This window comes from Nannobrachium achirus (genome assembly GCF_963921795.1).
Source record: "Nannobrachium achirus genome assembly, chromosome: 11".
In the NCBI taxonomy this organism is placed as follows: domain Eukaryota; kingdom Metazoa; phylum Chordata; class Actinopteri; order Myctophiformes; family Myctophidae; genus Nannobrachium; species Nannobrachium achirus.
In genome coordinates this window covers 28865405-28887814 of record NC_137820.1, presented here as the reverse complement: position 1 = coordinate 28887814, position 22410 = coordinate 28865405, and the positions used below count along the sequence as shown (strand labels likewise).

The 22410-nt window shown below is 41.1% G+C and overlaps 1 protein-coding gene across 1 annotated transcript; it reads left to right on the top strand.

The window, feature by feature from the left end:
- The first annotated feature begins 5004 nt into the window (after window positions 1-5004).
- Window positions 5005-21867, top strand: trabd (TraB domain containing). The gene is made up of 10 exons (XM_080736454.1): window positions 5005-5056; window positions 5400-5434; window positions 6384-6450; window positions 9576-9742; window positions 11623-11763; window positions 14379-14489; window positions 16179-16318; window positions 17025-17197; window positions 17931-18027; window positions 18743-21867. Exons 2-10 carry the CDS (start codon window positions 5408-5410, stop codon window positions 18912-18914), a joined length of 1095 nt encoding a protein of 364 aa, XP_080592580.1. The 5' UTR covers window positions 5005-5056; window positions 5400-5407; the 3' UTR covers window positions 18915-21867.
- The last annotated feature ends 543 nt before the right edge of the window (window positions 21868-22410 follow it).

Sequence of the window (22410 nt, the reverse complement as noted above, 5' to 3'; positions counted from 1 at the left end):
AATAACATCAACAGGGTGCTATAGAGTGCAGAGTCATGAGTAATATCTGTGTGGCCAGGGGAAGGAATGGACAGGGCTGAGGGGAAAAAATGCACATCGTCAAAGAGGATTGTATTATGGCTTCAAACTAAATGTACATTGAACACATGCGCGATAACGCTTACTCCCTTTATTGCCAAGTAGACAGGTAGATCACGCAATACACTTGTTGAAAACTGCACAGAAAATATGCAAAAGATCACAATATATTTGTGGCAATAATGTATGCGCTTAAAACATGTTTCATGGTACACCATGTGTTTATGTGTTAAACCACTTAAACCCTGTATACTTTGTTGTATGTCAAATTGTGAAAATGGCCAATCTACAAGCACACAATGAGCTGTGCAGAATTTGTAGTTCGGCAGTTTTTGCAGAATGTTCACCGATTTTCACAGAATGTTCACCTATTATGCCCAGAATACGGACACTGGGGTTTTCATATGAAACACAACGGTTTCATGGATTCACCTTCGCCACAAAGTATGATCTATTCACGCCACACCATGTTCAGTAACCTACTAATGGGAAGATGTCCTGTTATAGGGAACAAACACTGAGGGACAGCCTGCAAAACTCACTGTGTAACATGAAAGTGTACGCGAGATAACTGATATGTGTACAGTAGTATTGTCTAAATTAAAACAGTGGTTCTCAACCTGTGGGTATTTTGGGGGGTCCCCAGAGGATTAGCTTAATGTGAAACATTGTTTTCTCACTCAACAGTAAACAAACCAACATGTTTAAGTGTCTAGAGAGTATCTGCACATTTCCAAAGTGACAATTTAAGGACTTTTAATACCTCAAAAATGACAAATTAAACATTGGCCAAACTGTCAAATATTAGAGGCAGAAATTGTGAAAATAGCCGATCTACATGTGTGTGTGTGTGTGTGCGTGCGTGTGTGCGTGCGTGCGTGTGTGCGTGCGTGCGTGCGTGCGTGCGCGCGCGCGTGCGTGCGTGTGTGCGTGTGCCACTTCAATAACTTTAACGTGACAAATGGAGCTGGACTCACTCGGGTGTGACTCATCTGCGTCTGCTGTCTTCTTGTGGGAACGTTGTGCTGTCTGAAATGAAGACGTGGCTGTTCTTGGCTGAATAGCTGTTGCTACCCGTTTGATTGGGCTTCACAGTCACGCAGTCTAAAATTCGCTCATATTGTGCTGTCATGGACAGACCAAAATGTTGAGTTAATTAATTGTTGGACTCGTTATGTCGACCTGTGCGACCCCTTCTCCGGGGCACAGAGGAAAAACATTTCCATTTTCCTCATCTCCTTTACAGGATTAACCTCCCAATCGTTTTTAAAGAAATGGGCTATAGTTCATTTAATTGCCATGACAACAGACATGGTTGGCACACGACCCCTCTGTTGAAAGCCTGATTTATACTTAGTTGCACGTGGGTGTCGCACACTGAAAATAACAAGACATGAGCTTGTTGCTCTGGTATTTCTGGAGTGTGCCCACATAAGCACACTGAACGCATCTAAAAGCACTTTATCACTTGTAGCACAAAAGTGTGTGAGAGCAGGTTATAGGCCCACGTAGTTCCTGTAAACCATTGGTTCTCAAGGTGGGGTCCATGGACCCCCAGGGGTCCTTCGGGGGGTTCCCAACAAAATGAGTTACTAATATAGCATCAAATTCACATTTACAAAGATCACAACACGTTGTGATGTGGAAAAGTTGGAATACATTTGATTTTTTTTTCTAACCCATATCTTCACTTATGGGGTTCCCTGGCACAAAAAAAATACGTTCAGATGTGGGTTCGTGGCCAAATACATATCAATCTGGAGTTCCTTGACATGAAAATGTTTGTGAACCACTGCTGTAAACTACCAGACGTTCACGTTGAGGTTGTCACAAATAAATGGAAATCTTGGTGGTAATAATGGTATAAGTTGTTGTGCAGGGACCACATCTTTTGTCTGTAGAAAACGTAGTGTAATGTCATTGCATAAAAAAATACAAAATAAAATAGTAAAAAAGTGAAATATTAGTAGGTTATTTGTTGTTGTTTCTATGCCTCTGCTGGTGACAGCTGTGGCCAGAGACATTTTGGTTCCAGGTTATCCGTCCATAATGTCCATCTGCCCTTCCGTCCGTCCTGGCACATGCACTCATAGATATGAAAGGGGGCGTGAGCCCCTACCCTTTTACCAGTCTGTAAAAAGTGCCCTCTCCAGACCATGAATGTAGTTTTTACAAAGGTGAAAGAAATGCAAATGCCCCTCTTTCCATGCCATACCTGAAGGCAGCATTCAAAAGAATTGCCTTTTCCAAACTCTCCTGAACCTGAATGCAGCAGGTTATGTTGAAAGAATTGCCCTCTCTGTGTAGAAATCCATGCTGTACACTGCCTTTTTTATGCTGAGTTTAGTGTGGTATAAAGTACTGAAAATAGCCGACCTCCAAGCTCACAACGCGTCGCGCTGCGACGCGTTGAGGTCTGCTATTTTCAACATTTTCACAGAAAGGCCCTTTTAGATATTGCAGCCCCTGCCTTTCTAACATTCTGTGCACGTCCCTGCGTCCGTCCATCCATTTATCTCTGGAATGCCATGACTTTTGGCACAAACATCCACTTGTACTCAAGGATGAACCGATTAGACATTCAGTATACTGTAGTAGGTGGTCAAAGGTCAAGGTCATTGTGACCTTTGTCCCAAGTCTCCAAAGGTGAATGTGATGAGATATAGTACGTAATGAGTACAAGCAGCATTGATGGCACTTTGTTCCGCACAATTGTGCTAACATGCAATCAAAATGAAACAAAGTAAATACATTATATATATATATCTATACTATAATTTTGCGAATGTCTGTCTGTCTGAGTGAGTGAGTGAGTGTCTGTCACAGCGTTTCTCCTCAGTGGCTGGAGCAATTGATCTGAAATCGCATCACCATAAGCATATGAACACACCTGACATAACTGTGAAGCCCGTTTGTCACTTTCACAAATCGTATGCTGTATATTAGCATTTTTATGGTGTATCTACTATCTATTCTGGGGGGGGGGGGGGGGGACAGTATCTCTGTAGCCATTAAACGAAACGGGTTTCTTACATTGATGCTCCTACATCATGCAAGCACCAGTTAAAGTTACTTTCCATCCCTCATATACTGTGTGCACAGTGCACATCCCATAACCCACACACTGCACATCATTTTGGAGCTCATATCTTTGAACGGGTAAGGGCTAGTATATATATATATATATATATATATATATATATATACACCGGTATATAAAAAACTGGATGTAATAGATTTAGAGTTAGAGTTTTGTCCTAGACACGTACAATAGCTTATCTTTTAACAGATTTATTTTGAAAGATTTATAATGTGCAGATTTGTCCAGGACTTATATGTCCAATAGCAGCAGTATTCAATCAAATGTGCAAAAAATAAGGCAAATATAGCCTACAGTATATATACAGTAACTATCCATAGAATGAGAGTCACTTGTCTGTTCCATTTCATTATGTTTTATTCCTATGTTTTTAGTTTTTCTCCATGTTTTCACTAACAGCTGACAGCCAGGCCGGGGAAAAAGTAGGCAAGGCATACCAGAAGTAGCAATGGGACAACTTCAATTAATATTTAATCACGTTATTAAATAACAATCACAGTTGGTTTCCTTTACTTTGAACAATGTGGGATAGTAGATCTGAACATTTAAGTAAGTAAAATATTACATTATGTATGATTGGGTTTTAGATTAGTTGCGACCGTCAGATCACCGTTACTATCAAAACCTCCACCGGCTGTCAGTCAGTCTGTCACACGTCACACTTTTCCCCTACTCATATCTCCGCCAACGTTGCCTGCCAAACCACAACCTCCAGGACCCCCAGGGACCCCCTGGCGCCGTGGCTGCTCACAGGGCTGCTCACGGAGAATTCCCGGGGACCACCGACTCCTGGTGCTCCAGAACGGATGCAAAAGTGGTCGCGTATTAGAATAATAATAAATGTACAAGTAATTGCCAACAAACTATACTTGCACAGCCAGCACTGTATAACCATTATGCAGAACGGCCCATTTCACAATCATATTATTGAATTATAGTAGTACTGTACATTCACGTGTTTATCACTTTAATGTTGCAGCTGGTCAGTGTGGTGCTAATTTTAATTAGCATATGTGCTGCCGCCTAACCTATAGGCCTACATAATTTTAATGACTGAAGTGAAGATTTCAGTAGGCTATAACTAGTAAGACGCCTCAGGGTGACATGCGACCTCGCTGAGGTCGCGCAAATTCTTGTTTGCATTGATGACATCCGGGATTCTCCATAGCCTATATGGGCATAAAAGGGATTCTGTTAGAGTGGTTCCCATGACATCACAACATACAATATGGAAAGAGATGGGATCTTCATATAGGCCTATGGGCATAAAAGGGATTCTGGGGAATACCCATATATGGACTTGTCACAGGTGATGTCACCTGTGATTTCACCTCTGATGTCACAGTGACGTGTCAAGGGAACCACAGTGTCAGGCGTGACCTTCAGAGATACACGGATAGGCCTACGTGGACAGGATGTGCTGGACATCAGAGCATGATGTCAGAGCGGCAAACCCATAGGACTAAAAATGTGTACACGTCTACATGTCTACGGACAAGCTGTGACATTTCTCATGGTAAACTGCGATCTTCGGTAATAATGTAGGCCTATGTTTGAAGTAAACATCTAAATCTCCAAAATAACTAACTAAAGCTGTAAAACAATTGTAGTGGAGAAAATAAGTTCAAATATCTGCCTCTGAGATATAGAACCATAATAGAATTGTCCTTTAGTAACACAACGTACTTGAGTAAAATGATGTAACCTACTTTCCAGCGTTTTTGTTGCTGTCATTTCTGAATGTGACTACAAGTACCAGCATGCACCGCGGCGGCTGTCAGAGACAAGTCGTGTACTTACTAGCAAGTGTGGAGGCGAGAGAATCCCAGGGGCTGACAGACACACAGACAGACAGACGGGCTGGCTTCTTATTGCTCTGTAAGTTGTGTTTGTTTTAGATATTCACACATTGCTTATGGCGCACCACTTTAACTTTGATCATGCCAGTGTTTGGAAAGAAAACACGTACTTTGTTTGCTGTGTTGGATGCTGTTTCCCACTAGTGTTAGCTCAGTAGATATAGCAGTGTGTTAGCTAACTAGACGCGTTAGCTGTCATGATTTGGCCACTATGGGGTTGCTAGCTGCCAAGTTGCAACCACAGAGCCTCATGAACACTTAGTTTGAGGTTTAAAAATCTGAGAGGGAGCCAGATGTCCATCTGGGTCCATTTGGTTCCACTTGTACTACACTGATAACGTGTCTTCTTTCATCCAATGCAGCTTCCACCATGGACCAGGACAGCAACAACTCAGAGGTGTGTGTGTGTGTAGCCTGATTTCAGACTCTGCGCTGGAGCTTAAGAGTCTGAGCCTGAGCCATTGTGTTGAGATTTCAAAGGGGAGGGGATTTAAAATTTGAAATTCCCAATCACAAGCGATCTGGTGGGAGGGTTGTGTTTGACTTTTGCACACAAAACAATCCCTCCTCCCCCTCCCCTCAATGACATGCACCCAACAGGTCAGTGTCTTTGATGTTTCACTGATTAGAGAGAATCACTAACGAGCTACTCGACACTTGTATGGCTCAATCAATGCCTGCAGTTCGGAGTCCTTTTGAAGTTCAAAGGGAGCAATTAAGAACTCTGGTGAGCCACGCAGCCACCCCTCCCTCCACTGTTTCTGTAGATTTTTTTCCGTCTTGCTTTGAATTCATTGGTCGGTTCGCCAAGATACGGCTTTGAACCGAATCAAGAGACTCGTCATATGACATATCCAGACCAAGAGATGCAGTTCACTCAGAGAGTGGGCGGGTCTATTGGCTGGAGCCAGGCTAGTGTGTGTGTGTGTGTGTGTGTGTGTGTGTGTGTGCGTGTGCGCGCGATTTGTGACTGATGCTTTGACAGCTGTGGCCCGTTCGAGGGGAGTCAGGGGACCCCTCACTGAGCAGATGTAATATCTTTGTGGAATACAGCTCTCTGTGTGTGTGTGTGTGTGTGTGTGTGTGTGTGTGTGTGTGTGTGTGTTGTAAAAACACTTAAGTGTTTTAAGTGTCTGTCATGTATGCACAATTATATCCTCAATTAAATTCATGAGTTGCCACTTGCCAGCAACCGGTAGAGCAGCAGTTCTATGCAAATGATGTTTTTTTTTTTTTTTCAGTCATGGGATTTGACTGGGGGATAATCTTTGACCACATGGTACGGTGTTGTAAGATTTGTTGTCACAGATGATTGTTGTTCTTATACGTTGCCTCATTTTTGCCAGGATGAGTCAGTGGGGCCCTCAGAAGAGCCTTCAGAGGATGAATTGCCCAGCCTTCCCCCAGGACTATGTGAGTTCCTCATAATATCTGAGTGATTGGCCTTGTTTTTAAGTGTAGCATGAAGGTGCAAGCCTCTTCTCCGTCACAGATGTTGTAATACGTGTCAAAAACTGTTTGCCTTGTCATCGCCTCAGGCCTATTTATAGTGCTATTGTGGGTAGAAAGACAACGTCTGTAACTCTGAGAGTGTACTAATAGAACCAAATAATAAGCCTATAAGGGTCCATGTGGAGTTAAATGAACACTTTATAGTGTAGATTGGGGTCCCAGCGATAAAGAACATTTCTTTTCAAATAGATTACCGAATTATTTTCTCTATGGAAAATAACATTGGTCATCTTTTAATCCTCTTATAAGAATTGTGGTCCAAAAGTAAATACTTTAACCATTATTTAATGCTTTAGCTATTGAAAATTGCAAACTCACAGCGTGGCACAGAGTGCTGTGCTGTGAGCTTGTAGATCTGCTATTTTTGAATAATCTTGAACATTATTTTGGGCAAATCTTTGAATATATACTTTTCAAACCAAACTTTTGTAACTCAAATCTAGGCTTCTGGAGGCTCCCTGGAACCACATAGTTTGAGATGGGGGTCCGCGGACAAATACATATAATTTTGGGGCAAATTGACATGAAAAAGTTTGAAACATGAGTTTTTCAAAAAGGATTTAGACGACATTCATAGAATCGGGTCAAAAATATTGAAAGACCTCCCCCCCCCCCAAAATAGCAGATCTACAAGCTCGCAGCGGTGCCGCACTATGAGCTTGTAGATTTTCTTTTATAGTTAAAGCATAAAATAATGGTTATAATCTAGGGTGACACAGATGCGTTCCAGGTCTTAGTGGTTAAAGACGTCTATGGGAATTCAGAATGGGGGGGGGGGGAGGTGACCCGGGTAGGATGCTTAAATTACATCAGACTTGGGTGCTCTATTGCAGTGGTTCTCAACCTGTGGGTCGGGATCCCCAGGGGGGGTCCCCAAATTATTTTGGATGGTCCCCAGATGATTAACTCAATGTGCAACATTGTTTTCTCACTCAACAGTAAACAAACCAGTATAAAGTTTAAGTGTATAGAGAGGGTATATGCACATTTCTAAAGTGATAATTTAAAGACTTTTCAATACCTCTAAAATGACAAATTAAACATTGGCCATACTGTTAAACATTAGAGGCAGAGATTCTGAAAATAGCCGATCTACATGCTCATATCTGCTATTTTCACAATAGAACAGTGTTATACAAAATGTAATGCCTCAACTCGTAGTGCTCGTCAAGGTGGGGGTCCCCACTTAAAATATGATTATTTTGGGGGTCGCGGCCTGAAAAGGTTGAGAACCACTGCTCTATTGCAGTGGTTCCCAAACCTTTCAGGTCGAGACCCGAAAGAAAGATTAGACATTTGCCCGGAGGACCCAAACTGGTGAAAATGGCTGATCTAATCGCGGCTTTTCACTACTACTTCATTATTATTTTTGTATATTTATGGAATTTCTTAGATCTGTTTGTTTTAGTTTTTTAAAATGTATAAAACATATATATATATATATATATACACAGTATTTCTGGACTATAAGGCGCACCTGACTATAAGGCGCACTGTCAATGAATGGTCTATTTTCAAACTGTTTTCATATATAAGGCGCACCTGACTATAAGGCGCACATAATAGACGCTACCGTTGCGTTATGCATCCAACAGATGGAGCTGTGCTAAAGGGAATGTCAATGTCAATGAATGATCCATATATAAGGCGCACTGGACTATAAGGCGCACTGTAGTTTTTTGAGAAAATTAAAGGCTTTTAAGTGCGCCTTATAGTCCGGAAAATACGATATTGGATTTTTACTTGAGTCGTGACCCCATAAAAACTGTCCTGTGACCCACAAATGGGTCCCGCACCACAATGTTGCTCTCTATTGGGGTACAAGGCCTATGCATATGAAACTGGTGGTCCTTGAAATGCAACAGGTTGAGAATCACTGTCCTAAGACAGTGGTTCTCAACCTGTGGGTCGGGACCGCCAGGGAGGTCCCCAAATTATTTTGGGGGGTCCCCAGATGATCAACTTAACTCAGTCAGGGCCGGTCGACTTTTAGATCGACTATCTCACTATGGAGTTCCCTGCCAATCGACTTTAATCGACTTTTATATAAAAGCATTGTTTAAGCTTTTAATTTGGGTTAATAGACGGAGCGGAACGGTTAGCTTACCTTCGGCTAGTATAAAGACGTAAACCGTGAAAAAAAAGGATACGATTATGACGTCACCTTTAAGCCATAGCTTCCTGTTTACGTAGGCCTCTGCTAGCCGCTAGGCTCAATGCAAACCATCCGACCCTCACGCAGCTTCACTAGGTCGGATTTTGATTCGGAAACTTTCTGTGTGGCATCTGTATACGTTCCGGTGCCCATACCGATGGTGGTTTTAGACGATCAAGCACGAATTAAACAGTATTGAGCTCAGATGGCGGCCCGCGGGTCTCCCATTCATGTCAATGGGTATCGACGTCATCGTCCCATCCTTGAATGTTGTGAACCTTGGTTTTAACATGGGTTAACATGGGGGCTTCCACAGTCTATGGTCTATGGCTCGCTCTAGTGGTCATTTTGTGGTATGGTATATCAACGTGGCTTGGTAAATTGATGTGATTATGATGATTAAATATAGCTATTTCCTGGCGTTATAAGCGCACATTCATATTTAAATCTGGCTGGCAATGGGTTGTTAATTAATATGCAACATTGTTTTCTCACTCAACAGTAAACAAACCAACATAAAGTTTAAGTGTATGAGGGCATCTGCACATTTCAAGTACCTCTAAAATGACAAATTAAACACTGGCCAAATTTTCAAATATTAGAGTCAGAAATTGTGAAAATGGACGATCTACATGCTTGCGAGGCATTGTGAGCATGTAGATCTGCTATTTTCACAATAGAACCGTGTTAGACAAAATCTAATGCCTCAACACTTAGTCAGGGGGGGGGGGGGGGTCCCCAGTTAAAAAACTTAAAATATCATTATTTTGGGGGTCACAGCCTGAAAAGGTTGAGAACCACTGTCCTGAGACAACGTGTGACAGCATCATGTCCTCACTGTGTCTCTCTTTCTCTGTCCTGGTGAGATCAGCTGACGCTGAAGCGGTGGAGCTGCTGTGGCAGGTTCGAGCCCAGCGGCGCCAGTCGTGCCCCGACCTCCCCGAGACCGTCACCAAGCTGACCGCCCCCGACGGCAGCGTGCTCTACCTGGTGGGCACCGCCCACTTCAGCGACAGCAGCAAGAAGGACGTCTCTATGGTGGGTGTGCCTCTTCTCTTTTCAAAGATCAACCCTTGGTTGTCTGGAATTAAAAATGTACTTGAGTAAAAGTACAAACGTTTTGGTTAGTGTTGCCCGATCCCGATCACGTGATCGGATCGGCCGCCGATATGGTCATTTTTATAAGATCAGAGATCGGGGGAAAAAAAAGTTTTTTTTTTTTTTGTTTTAAAAAAAAAAAAAAAAATTTCTGGGAGTAGTGAAAGTTACAGGTAAGGTGAATGCGAAACGTAAGCTTACCATAATCACAGTAATCCTTAATAATTTTCAATCATATTCAAGGGCTTTTGGAGAAATGAGACAGACACAGAGCCCTGCAGAGGGGAGGTGATTGTGTCAGACTCTGTGTCCAGCTGGCAGCTGATGCCAATAAGTAGTAACGGGCCCCTTGTATATGGATCAAAGGAAGGCAATTATTTAAATGTAATATTTTGTTTTGTTTCGTTTTGTAAAAAAACTTAAAAGTAATAGAATTATGTTCTTATTGCACTATTCTGCTCTTAATTTGATTTAGTTTGCATGGTTATTTTGTGGTACACTACTCATAAGCTTTGTTTTTAATTTGTTGATTCAGTGCTACACTAAGTGATAGAATGAATAGATTTTCTTTTTCTTAATGCCTTGCCAAAAGATCGGATCGGGAAAGATCGGGATCGAATCGGAAGCAATAATATTTGATCGGTATCGGATCGGGAGCAAAAAAAAAACGTGATCGGGGCATCCCTAGTTTTGGTATGAAAATGTAATTAAAAGTACCAAAAGTAGAAAGTACTCATTTGCAGAAGGTCCCATTTCACACGTTTTCTAATGTATAAAACCTTTTGAAAATAGCAGATCTACAAGCTCACAATATTGTTAGCTTGTAGATTGGCTAGTTTTAAATAGGCAACGTTTAAATGGGGCTGAAGTGGTTAATGTATGTTTTGCAATAATAATCAAAATCTACAGTTGCTAGTAACTGAAGTTTTCAAATAATTATTATAGTGGATTAACGGTAAAACATTTGCCTTTGAGATGTAGTGGATTAGAAGTAAATGTATTGGAAATACTCCAGTAAAGTAAAAATACCTCAAGTGTACTTAAGTACAGTACTTGAGTACATGTATTTTAGTTACTTTACACCACTGACCTACAGTTAGAGCTTGATGATCTGAGAGGTCTGACTTTTTTATGTACTTTTTTATGTAGCCAAGTATTGGCCTGTCATAATTATTACATGATCGTCTAATCGCAATTATTTGACATAATTGCAATTGTTTACCGTATTTTCCGGACTATAAGGCGCACTTAAAAGCCTTTAATTTTTTCAAAAAACTACAGTGCGCCTTATAGTCCAGTGCGCCTTATATATGGATCATTCATTGACATTGACATTCCCTTTAGCACAGCTCCATCTGTTGGATGCATAACGCAACGGTAGCGTCTATTATGTGTGCCTTATAGTCCGGTGCGCCTTATATATGAAAACAGTTCGAAAATAGACCATTCATTGACAGTGCGCCTTATAGTCCGGAAAATACGGGTAGTCATAATTGTTTCCATGTTGAAAAATGATCATATAAGATGATCAAAACTAGTGGAAATAAGTACACAGCTGTCAAATATGTCAGTCATTTATTTTTATATTTAGGTTATGTGTCATATCTGCCATGTGCAACTTCAAAGCCTAAAAGCCAAACAGAAATGTTATTGCCAACGACAAAAACACAATTAAATCTTTAATCGCAATTTTTCGAGTGACAATTAATCGTCATGGAAAATGTCATAATAATCGTGACAGCCCTATTAGCCAAGTAAGTGTATCAGAGAATGAGTGCGGGTCAGGAGGAGACGTATTCATTTCCCTCCCCTCCCCATAGACGATCCGCGCGGTGCAGCCAGACGTGGTGGTGGTGGAGCTCTGCCAGTACAGGGTGTCCATGCTGAAGATGGACGAGAGCACGCTGCTGAAGGAAGCCAAGGACATCAACCTGGAAAAGGTCCAGCAGGCCATCAAACAGGTCCGTTTTGCCAGAGGGGGTGTTGAAGAAGGCGTAGAGGAGGAGGAGGAGGGCGGGGCAGAGCTTAGCACGAACACACCCAGTGGTTCATTTAGTCCAGGGCTACCAGTGTTTATTTCGTCGACTAAAACTATGACGAAAAATGTTTGTCGACTGCATTTTTCTCACTGACGAAAACTAAATAAAAACTAAATAAAAACTAAGCTGTCATGACTAAAACTAAGACTAAATGTATTGACAATTTTCGTCAACAAAATAAAAACTAGACTAAAACGTTAGGGAGGGACTAGTGGAGAAGAGAGTCATTTTATGTTTGGTTGCTCTTGCTGAAAATAGCCGATCTACAAGCTCGCGACGCGTTGTGAGCTTGTAGATCGGCTATTTTCAGCACGCAACCAAGTGTTGTCAATATGATGCCATCAAGGCCTGCCACAATACATTTTAGTTGACAAAAAAGAAATAAGAAAACTGTAGATTTAGTCACCTAAGAAAACATTTATATTTAGTCGACTAAAATTAGAAAACTAAAGCTTTCCAGTGACTAAATTATGACTAAAATTAAATGACATTTTATCCAAAAGACTATGACTAAAACTAAATCAAAATGTGTTGTCAAAAACAACATTGAGGGCTACTCAACTTAATATGGCTCAGGGGCCACTCAGCAAAATACCAAAAGTCCAAGGGCCGCAAGCTAAGAATGACCATCCTATTTTGGACCTTTAGACAATGATTTCATAACGCTTACACTACATGACCGTCTAAAAAAGTAAGGAAACACACTGACGACAGCCACATTTTCATCTATAAGGCCAAGGCTTATCGAACAAAAAGATTGTCACAGAACGATTAATAATGAAACGATGAAGTTACAATTTTTGGAACAAACAAAATAGCAAAGAAAAGCCAAAAAGGTCTATAAAACAACAACAAAAAATCTTCTTTTGGAGAGAAACTGAAAAATGACCTCAGAAATGATTTGATACAAGGTTTCTGCCTGACAGTGACGATTTGTAACTCTGTCGGGTATAATATGTAAGCCAGGGGGGCACATACCACATATAGGCTCTAATAGCGAGTAGCAAGTTCGATTCCTGAGTCCTACGACTTTTGCTTCGTGTCACTCTCTGTTACCTGTTTCCAGTCATTCTCAACTGTACTATCCAATAAAGGCAGGAAAGCCCCCAAAATACCAAATGTACGGCTCTTATCTGGTAATGTGAAGCAACACTGGAGAACAACAGCCGTTAGTTCAATAAATATTGATGAGATGCTGACAGAAGAGAGAGTACTTTGTTTGCTGATGCCAAATACAGCGTTATGCCTAAAGGTGCGTTCACACACACCAGACACGACACAACTGTCTTGAGCAATGCAATTCAATATTAAGTCGATGTAAAGATGCAGCATCGAGCAATATTTCGCTTCTGCACCCAAAGCAAACAGAGCGTATCGGCTAAAGTAAAGCTGGCAGCATACTTCAAAAGAAGTCAAACTTTGTCTTTTCAAACAAGTTCTCTTAGGGCGAAATTGATTTAAACTTGATGTGTCTACTCTCCGCTTTGAGTGCTTTATTTTAGACCCTGTCCACTGTATACAGCGCTGAAATGGTGATTTTTGATCTACACTCTTTGTTTTCATGACCCTTCAACGTTTTTTGACGTCATTTGTCTCTGTGGTTGCACCATTTCTGGCAACAGACACCGGACAAAGTGTGTGCATTCTCTCTCAATGAATTAATTGCCATCTGGTTTTGTTTCTAGTCCATCAGAGTGGGATTATATAGAAATCCAACCTTTCTTCAAAACTGTCCATGGCACACCTTGTTTCTGACCAATCACACACAATTTTCACATTGGTGTCATCTGACTGCAGTCGGCCGCTAATAAGAAAATCTTGAAGGTGCAAGGAACTTCTAAAACTAACTTCAGCAAGGCAGTGTGTTTGTTCTCTCTGTTTTGACTCTTTGTAGGCCCATTAATTCTGGATGGAGACGCAATTAGTCTGTCATTCACATTCATTAGTTGTCTCCCCAGTTCCCCCGAAGTACCAGTATGAGGGCTTGGAAGGACAACTTTGTTTTTTTACAACAAGGGTTCATATTTTACATTAGAGAAAAGAAAAGATGAGTGTTAAAATGTTTTCATATACTTCTTTCTATCGTTTTAGTGGTTTTAACGACGTTGACTTGCATGCATGCCCCAAGGTTGGGGGCATGCATAGAAGTGGCTAAATATTTCTTTTTAGACACAATAAACCCAATCCCAATCCCATGTGCAGATGTGATTTATGGGGGCTGGTGTAAATGGTAACAAAGAAATTGCCAGCTTATTGTGTCTAAAAATACATATTTAGCCACTTGTACGCATGCCCCCACCCACTGAAATCAAAATACTAAAATCGCTAAAACAAAAAAAAAGTAAAATATGAACCCTTGTTGTAAAAAAACAAAGTTGTCCTTTAAGGAAATTCTCAGCTCAGCAGTCTTGTCTTGAGAAATGTTAGTTATATAAATCATAGTATGTACACTGGACATTTTCACAGTGTAGCTGTGAAATTGCATGACGGATGGATTGATGTTGAACCTCCTTTGTGTCCTGCTGTGTGTTTGTCAGAACGGGGTGATGTCTGGCCTGATGCAGATCCTGCTGCTCAAAGTTTCAGCTCACATCACAGAGCAACTGGGCATGGCTCCTGGAGGAGAGTTCAGGGAGGCTTTCAAAGAGGTGACACACACACATGCACACACACACACACACACACACACACACACACACACACACACACACACACACACGCTAGGGCTGTCACAATTATTACATAATCGTCTAATCGCAATTACTTGACACAATCGCAATTATTTTGGTATAATCGTCATAATCGTTTACATGTTGAAAAATGTTTATTTTAGAGAGAAGTCAGTCAGTCAGTCAGTCACAAATGCATTTCCACCTTTATCTCTTCAGCAACTGATCCCAATTTTCACATGGCGCATTGGCCATTAGCATTATACAGAGGCTGACGGAGCCCGATTTCCATTTTCACCAAATTCAAGCTATTTCTTAGCGTTTTTAGACCACTTCTGTTCAACTCAACTTCAGCCTGTTGTCAGGGCAACGGTCCGTTCCTCCAGGCCATGGGATCTGTAACCCCACACCCACCAATCTCACAGTTAGGAATGTTGCAGTGTCTCTCTCTCTCTCTCTCTCTCTCTCTCTCTCTCTCTCTCTCTCTCTCTCTCATGTGGTTTGCCTGCATGCACGGGTCACTCATGCACCGGGTGCATTTGATGTGTGTCTTATCTTCCGACGGGTATGGCAAAATTATGTAGAGCAAGCGCATACATCCTCATACTTCTATTCACCTAATTTAGCTGTTAAATTATTTGTATCCATCAAAAAATATACACTCCTCCATGGGCTGCTCCTTACATTATGATGCCCCCACATATTCTCACGCACGCACCAGTTACAGTTACTTTCTCCATAACCCACACTCTGCACATATATTGGAGCACATATCTTCAAACGGGTAAGGTCTAGTTTAAAAAATAGTGGAAATAGATCTACTTGTAGATCAGCTATTTCCACTATCAATGTTCTTTTTCAAGTGTAAAGTGGTCAAATATGTTCTTCATTTCTTTGTATATTTAGGCTATGTGTCATATCTGCCATGTGCAACATCAAAGCCTACAAGCCAAAAAGAAATGCAATTGTCAACGACAAAAACACAATAAAATCGTTAATCGCAATTATTTGAGTGACAATTAATCGTCATGTAAAATGTCAGAATCGTGACAGCCCTAACACACGCACACCCCAATGTGGAAACCTATTCGTTAAAAAAAAGAAAGAAATTCATAGTTTTCGGCCTATGGGCCACCACCCAGCCATTTTGTGTAAAACAGGAACTTGGGTTTGGCTCCTCCCCTTTCTTAGTCCAATTCCTCTCGGTTGCTTATTTTTTTTACTAAGAACAACATTGTTTAAGGTAGTGGTGGTCGTGAGAGATTACCATAAAGATGAAATATATGCTGTGGCATGATGATATGAACAATAGAGGGTATATGCGCGTGACATCATCATCATACCTGGAAGTTATGCGGGAACGCCTACTGAGTGGCAAAAAAACTACTTTCTGGCCTTGACGGCCCATACATCCAAACAGAAAAGTCCTATCTGATTGCATTAAACTACGTTAAACAACATTAAACTAACTTTGCCACTCGATTTCACTTTATGCATGCGTATACCCTCTATTGATGAAAATATAAATGGAAGAAATTAAAACACTGCTGCACAATTCCCTAAAAGATGTTTGGACCATACAGACGGTGCATACCTAGCGTGTGTCTTTGTATCTTTGTATGCATGAGGTGTAATACTCGCAGCTTTGACCTTTTTCGTCCCATAAAGGCTGGACGGGTGCCCTTCTGTAAGTTCCACCTGGGGGACAGGCCCATCCCTGTGACGTTCAAGAGGGCCATCGCTGCTCTCAGCCTGTGGCAGAAGGTGCGCCTGGCCTGGGGACTCTGCTTCCTTTCTGACCCCATCAGGTATCAACTATCACATGAGAGAAAGGGGATTTTGTCGCTGTCGGGTGGAAACCTTGTTTGCCCCATACAGTTTGTTTTTTATTATTTTAAAATGTTGAATCTAAAAGCTCACATCGCGACGTGTTTCGCGCTATTTTCACTACGTTTTGCGACACTCTTATGACGAAGTAAGGGCATTCATTTGTGAATAATCACACCTAATGTGAAGTGAGTGGTGCTATTTTATGAGTTAATTTCATTAAGCGTCCCGCAAAGCTTGGCCAAGGTGACCCTGGGCGTACAACAAACTCTGAGCGATCTGTGCCAAGATGTAGGCCACGTTTCAGAGCCCGGACACTTTTTTGGGTGGGTTGTACAACAAACTTTGCGCGCTTTGTTCAGAGCCCGGACAAAGCCAAATGTTGGAGCTTAGCTCCTTCCAGGAGCACTGCTCAAAAAGGGTTAGGGTTGACATTTGGAGATGCGTTTCTTATGACTGACAGCGACGATATGCTGATGTGTACGTTGTAAGTTACGAACAACGGCAAAGAAGCTTATTATGTTTATTTTAAGAGATATGCTTTGTTTGCCTTTAATCATGAAAAGATCAACAGATATGCCATGTCCTATCATTCTATGTTTACTTGACTGAGGGGTCCATTTGTACACTCTTCCGAGTTAAATTAATATAGTGTTTTTGTATTTGCTCTGGACTCTGGTGTTTCAGCAAAGAGGACGTAGAGAAGTGCAAACAGAAGGATCTGCTGGAGCAGACCATGTCAGAGATGATCGGAGAGTTCCCTGCTCTCCACCAGACCATCGTGGCCGAGAGAGATGTCTACCTCACACACACTCTACGCCAGGCTGCTCGCTGTGTGGAGGCGCCCCCTAATGCCCAGAGTGCGTATTGATGATGACTAAGGCAGGATTTACACTGCAGTCAAATCCAGACCAAATCCGATTTGGTTCTCAAATCCAATCTTTTGGCCCGACTTTTCACACTGCATTTGCAAGTGACCAGATCGGATCTGTGCGTTCAGACTCATTTTAACAGCGCCAGCCCAAAGCTGCCCCGCGTCGACATATCTGTTTTGGTTACCGTGGTAACGATGTAGGCGTCATGACTTAACGTCACAACGTTGATGCTAGTTCATTACGTTCAGGAAATGAAATCCGATTTGAATCGGATTTGAAACCACCTCTGGATGTGGTTTCTCAAAATCGGATTTCATGTGACCTGCATGTGACCTGTCTGCATTTAGACTATTTTAAACAAATCAGATTCCACTTTTTATGTGACACAGATCTGATTCAGGCTGGATTTGGGTGGCAGTGTAAATCAGGCCTTATTCATGTTTTCTCCTTGATTGCATCTGCACTGGAGAATCATTTGTGTATTTTTTATATTTGAAGTATTTTTTTACAAAATTTGACAAATTAAACACACCTGCCCGCACATCCTGTCACATTTTGGGACGCATTGTGTGCTTTTGTTTTGGAAATGTTCCCTTATAATGTCATTCATGATAATGCTCCAAATAGGGACAGCAGGTTTAAAGAGGTTAATTGATTACATTTGACTGTGACCTTGTTTGGGACCTTTTTATATGACAATGTTTGTTTACCTTTCCAGAAGTGCCTGCTGTGGTGGTGGGAGTGGTAGGAATGGGTCATGTCCCTGGCATAGAGAAAAACTGGGACAAGTCACTCAACATTCAGGAGATTATGAGGTATGTTGGATGCCATCACATGCCATCAAGTTATAATTATATAAGGGTGTCATCATAATAGGCTTGCAAAAGTTAATCAAACCCATTGATTTAATCGATTATAAAAAAATATCATTAGTCCATAAAATAATAGATTTTCAAAAATAGCGTGTGATACCGTTATACAACATATAATATTAATAATAATATTAACTTTATTTGTATAGCACCTTTCAAACATAAAATGTACTAGCCCAAAGTGCTTCACATAATAAATAATTAATACCATTAAATAATAATGGTAGGATGCCAGAAAAAAACTAAATTGGCTAACAGAAACATAACTAAACGGTATAGTTAAGCTACTGTAGAGTAGCATAACGTCGTTGTCGGGTGAAAACCTTGTATGTCCAAAACCGTTTTTCTTTTTAAAAATGATTTAAATTAGTGCACACAATGCTTTGCGGTGCGAGGCGTTGTGTGCTTGTAAATCTGCTGTTTTCACTACTTTTGTGCGATGAAGCGGGGCTTTACTTTGCGAAAGAACGTACACATTTGAAACTTGGAGATACAAGGTTTCCACCCGACAACAACTGGTGGTTAGTTTATGCTAAAGTGGTCACTCTGACTAATGGATTTAGCCGATTAGAAAATGTATACAAATGTGTCCGTTTCGATTCATTCGATCTGTACAATGGTTACAGCATCTCTTTCTGTCTCTGTGGTTCTTCCTCAGTGTTGCGCCTCCTTCGCGCTTCGGCTGGGTTGTGCGCACGGTCCTCAAGGGGGGCATGGTGGGACTGCTGGGGTACGCCTGCTACCGCGCCGGGGGAAGCATCGGCAGAGCGCTGCTGTCTCTACCCGCTGTGCGCTCGCTACTGGAGAACCTGCAACCGCCCCCCGCTTGACCGCCGTGGGCCCCCTATGTCCGTCTACGACAAGACCCTCTGATTATTAAAAACAATGCATTTATATCACCAATGGCCTTAACGACACAGGAGGGCGGGGGTGGATGAACTAACAAGGACCTCGAGAACCTCCTCCCGCCTCGTATCAGTGTCCCTGTGGACACAACAGGGCAGTACTGCCAAAGAGACCATGACAGTACTCTGCTTTTTTTTTTATTGTTTTATTTGCAAACATTTTTTCTCCTTTTTTTTTGCTTGGGTTTTGTAATTTTTAATAATGCTAATACTTCTTTACATATATCCCCCCCACATTCCTTGTATTGACTTGGAACATTTTAAGACGACTCATCATGACTCAGTAAGAGGCACACATGACCTGAGGTTTGCTTTGAGTTCCATCTTGTGGCTTGTTGAGGTATCGCCTTCAAAGACGCAACCTGTGAGACTGAGCCGACTTCTGAGAGGTCCACTTTTTTCTAAAGGCTTTCTCTCTTTTTTTTTTTTTTAAGATCCTTGGATACGACACCAACCAAAGGTTTACTCATTGGCTCATTAAATATGCAGCACTTTATAAGCGATTGGGTAGAGTAATATTTGATAAGATACCAAAATATGCATAATGGTTGTCCCTTGAATTTAGTCATGTGCTTTAGAAACGGTTCCTTTGTAGTATACATGTTTTATAACCCTGGTAACAGTGCCAACCCGTTAAAATTTATAATTTATTTCATTAGTGTTTGTTGGGGAAGCAATCTACTGTAGTTTTGCTCAGTTCTTAAAAGTAATATATTATTTCTAGCCGCCAACAAGATTAACATAAGTCATTGATTTCCTCTATGCACTGTCTTGCTTGCCACAACAGACTCATATTATCACAATTCTTAAGCCTGAGTTATGCTTGGTTGCGAATCATGTCTCGCACCAAAAATGGCAGATCTACAAGCTCATTCGCTGCAACGTTGTGAGCTTGTTGGTCTCGCATAGCCAGACAGCTATTCCACAATTTCCGAATGCTATATAGAGTCTGGCACTACACCACACTTATTTCGTAGTTCCCAATTCTGATAAGCAGCCAGTTATATTTCTGCTTTTTACTCATTTGATTTCGATTAGGACAGATTTGCGCGACTGCAAAGACAAAATGGAAGGAGGGAGGAGGCGGGACATCCACTTTACCCCTGGATCGCTTTCAGAGCTACCGTTGCAGACTGTATGACACAAGCATTTGGGAGTCAACAGTCTGGCTCAAGAGACAATCAGCTTGTAGATCTGCTATAGAGGGTATGCGCATGCATAAAGTTAATGACAAATCAAGTGGCAAAGTGAATGTAATGTCGTTTAATGCAATCAGTTAGGACATTTCTGTTTGGATGTATGGGCTGTCAAGGCCAGGAAGTAGGTTTTTTGCCACTCAGTAGGCGTTCCCGCATAACTTCTGGGTATGATGATGATGTGACGCACATACCCTTTTTGGTGCAACCAAGTATGATTCAGGCATAAGGGCTCATGCTTAGTTACTGGGGTGGGGGTGGGGCTGAAAAGGCAAAATTGATACATTATGCATTTATACATATTCCGGAATTGGATATGTAGATACTGTATGTAATATTACATTGCTATTTTTAATGAATTTTTCATAATGTTTGCTCGTGTCAGACGTTTAGTGATATGTTGCCTCCCCTGTTGTGAACTGAAATGGTATCATTCATGGTCTCCCCACGCGCTCTTTGTGCGGAAACTTGACATGCGGTTGGCTTGAACGTGCCTCAGGACCAGCAGGTGATCACTTTGTGAGCATTTTGTAACATTTGACACAAGACCTCTTTTAACCACTTGAACCCCAGCATCCCTATTCTGGGGGTAAACATTTGCCAATAATAGCAGATCTAAGCTTGTATAGATCGTACATTTTTGGCTCAGAGATTTGGTGTAGATGGGGGGAAAAAAGCGGTCCAAGTACAGTTCCAACTCAGGTCCGTTTCACTAAGACTCAAGGGCTTAAGTGGTTGTTAATACGAGGAACATTCAAATGTATGCTTTAAACACAAAATGTCTAACTTTTGACTTAACGGTCCATACTGGACATGAGACGATATGCACCTTGTAAAGAAAGCCATCTATAAAAGACTCGACAGGAGGGCTTTAGTTGAATTATTGGGCTTGTTGAAAGATATAACTGAACGGTCTCCCTTTCACATATGAAGCTTGTACTAGTACTATGCTTTTTTCTCTGTAGGAAGGAAATTGACTATGAGTGAAAAAATGGGTCAGGGCTTGGAAGTAAAGCCTTATGTCTAGTCTATGCTCCATCGTACTTTTGTGTCGCATGCCAAAAATAACATGACTACTGAGCAGGACGCCATCGTACGACAAAGTATAAATGGGGACTTCTACACTGCTGCTGCCTTTGACCCACAGGTTGCCTCCACTACTGAGAACAACATTGAGCTGTATATCTATTGGCAGTATATGTTGTTCATGGGTAAAACATGATTTGTTGACATCCCAGGTACATTGTTTCTTATTTGGGAGGGGAACTTTTAGTGGTAACTGGAAGAGTGGCCACCTCAATGTTAAATTGGCTATTATCTTCCAAAATGTAAAAAAAAGTAAAGTATGCATGATTTGAACATTTTTCATTGAAGGCTTAATATTTGTATTTGTATGACTATGAATGTTAGACATGTATACTTTACATTACTTAAGACCATTTTCCAAAGTCTACTTGATTTTTAACATTTTGGAAAAGTAAATTGAGGTATCCACAATGTTTCCGTTCCCACTCTTTCTGTCTCCCCTTAACAGTTTATTTTTGTGTTTTTATTTTAGGGGAAGTTTTCATGGACTTAGTTTGAGCACAGAGTTAAGTTAACAATTCTCAGTTCTAAAATAAAGTGATTTGAGTGCATGAAGCTGGAGAGGTATTTATAGGTGATTAATTGCATTTGGATTAACCATTTAATTAAGTGCCAGAGAGAGAGAGAGATGGTGCTTTTCCTTCCTGTGGTCTGTCTTTGTTTCTCTTTAATATACTGCTCAAAGAAATGAAGGGAACAAAATGTTCCCTTAATTTATTTGAATTTATTTGCGTATAGTATATACTGTAGTACTGCTCAAAGACTTTAGGGAACATTTTGTTCCCTTCATTACTTTGAGCGGGGTGTGTAGTTTTTAAATGCACACGTTTCTATCCCTATCATCTCATTGCTAGGGTTGATTTATTTACTGAACCATAAGTTTTAAAGTAAAGAAAATGCTTTTGTTGCCTCAACTGGCTTTTTTTCTTTGACCTTTATCCCCAGACCCCAGGTAGTTGTATTTATTTGTCTTTATTTATTTAGTAGGCTAGCTTCCTACCGGTATTTGTGTGTTTTTGGGTAGGCTATTTGGAGAGAGGAGTGGGTAGAGAGACGATATTCTTATAAAAGCTTTAAGCTGCTGCAATTTCACATTATGTTATTTCACATTATGTGATTAATTCATTCAATAAATACAT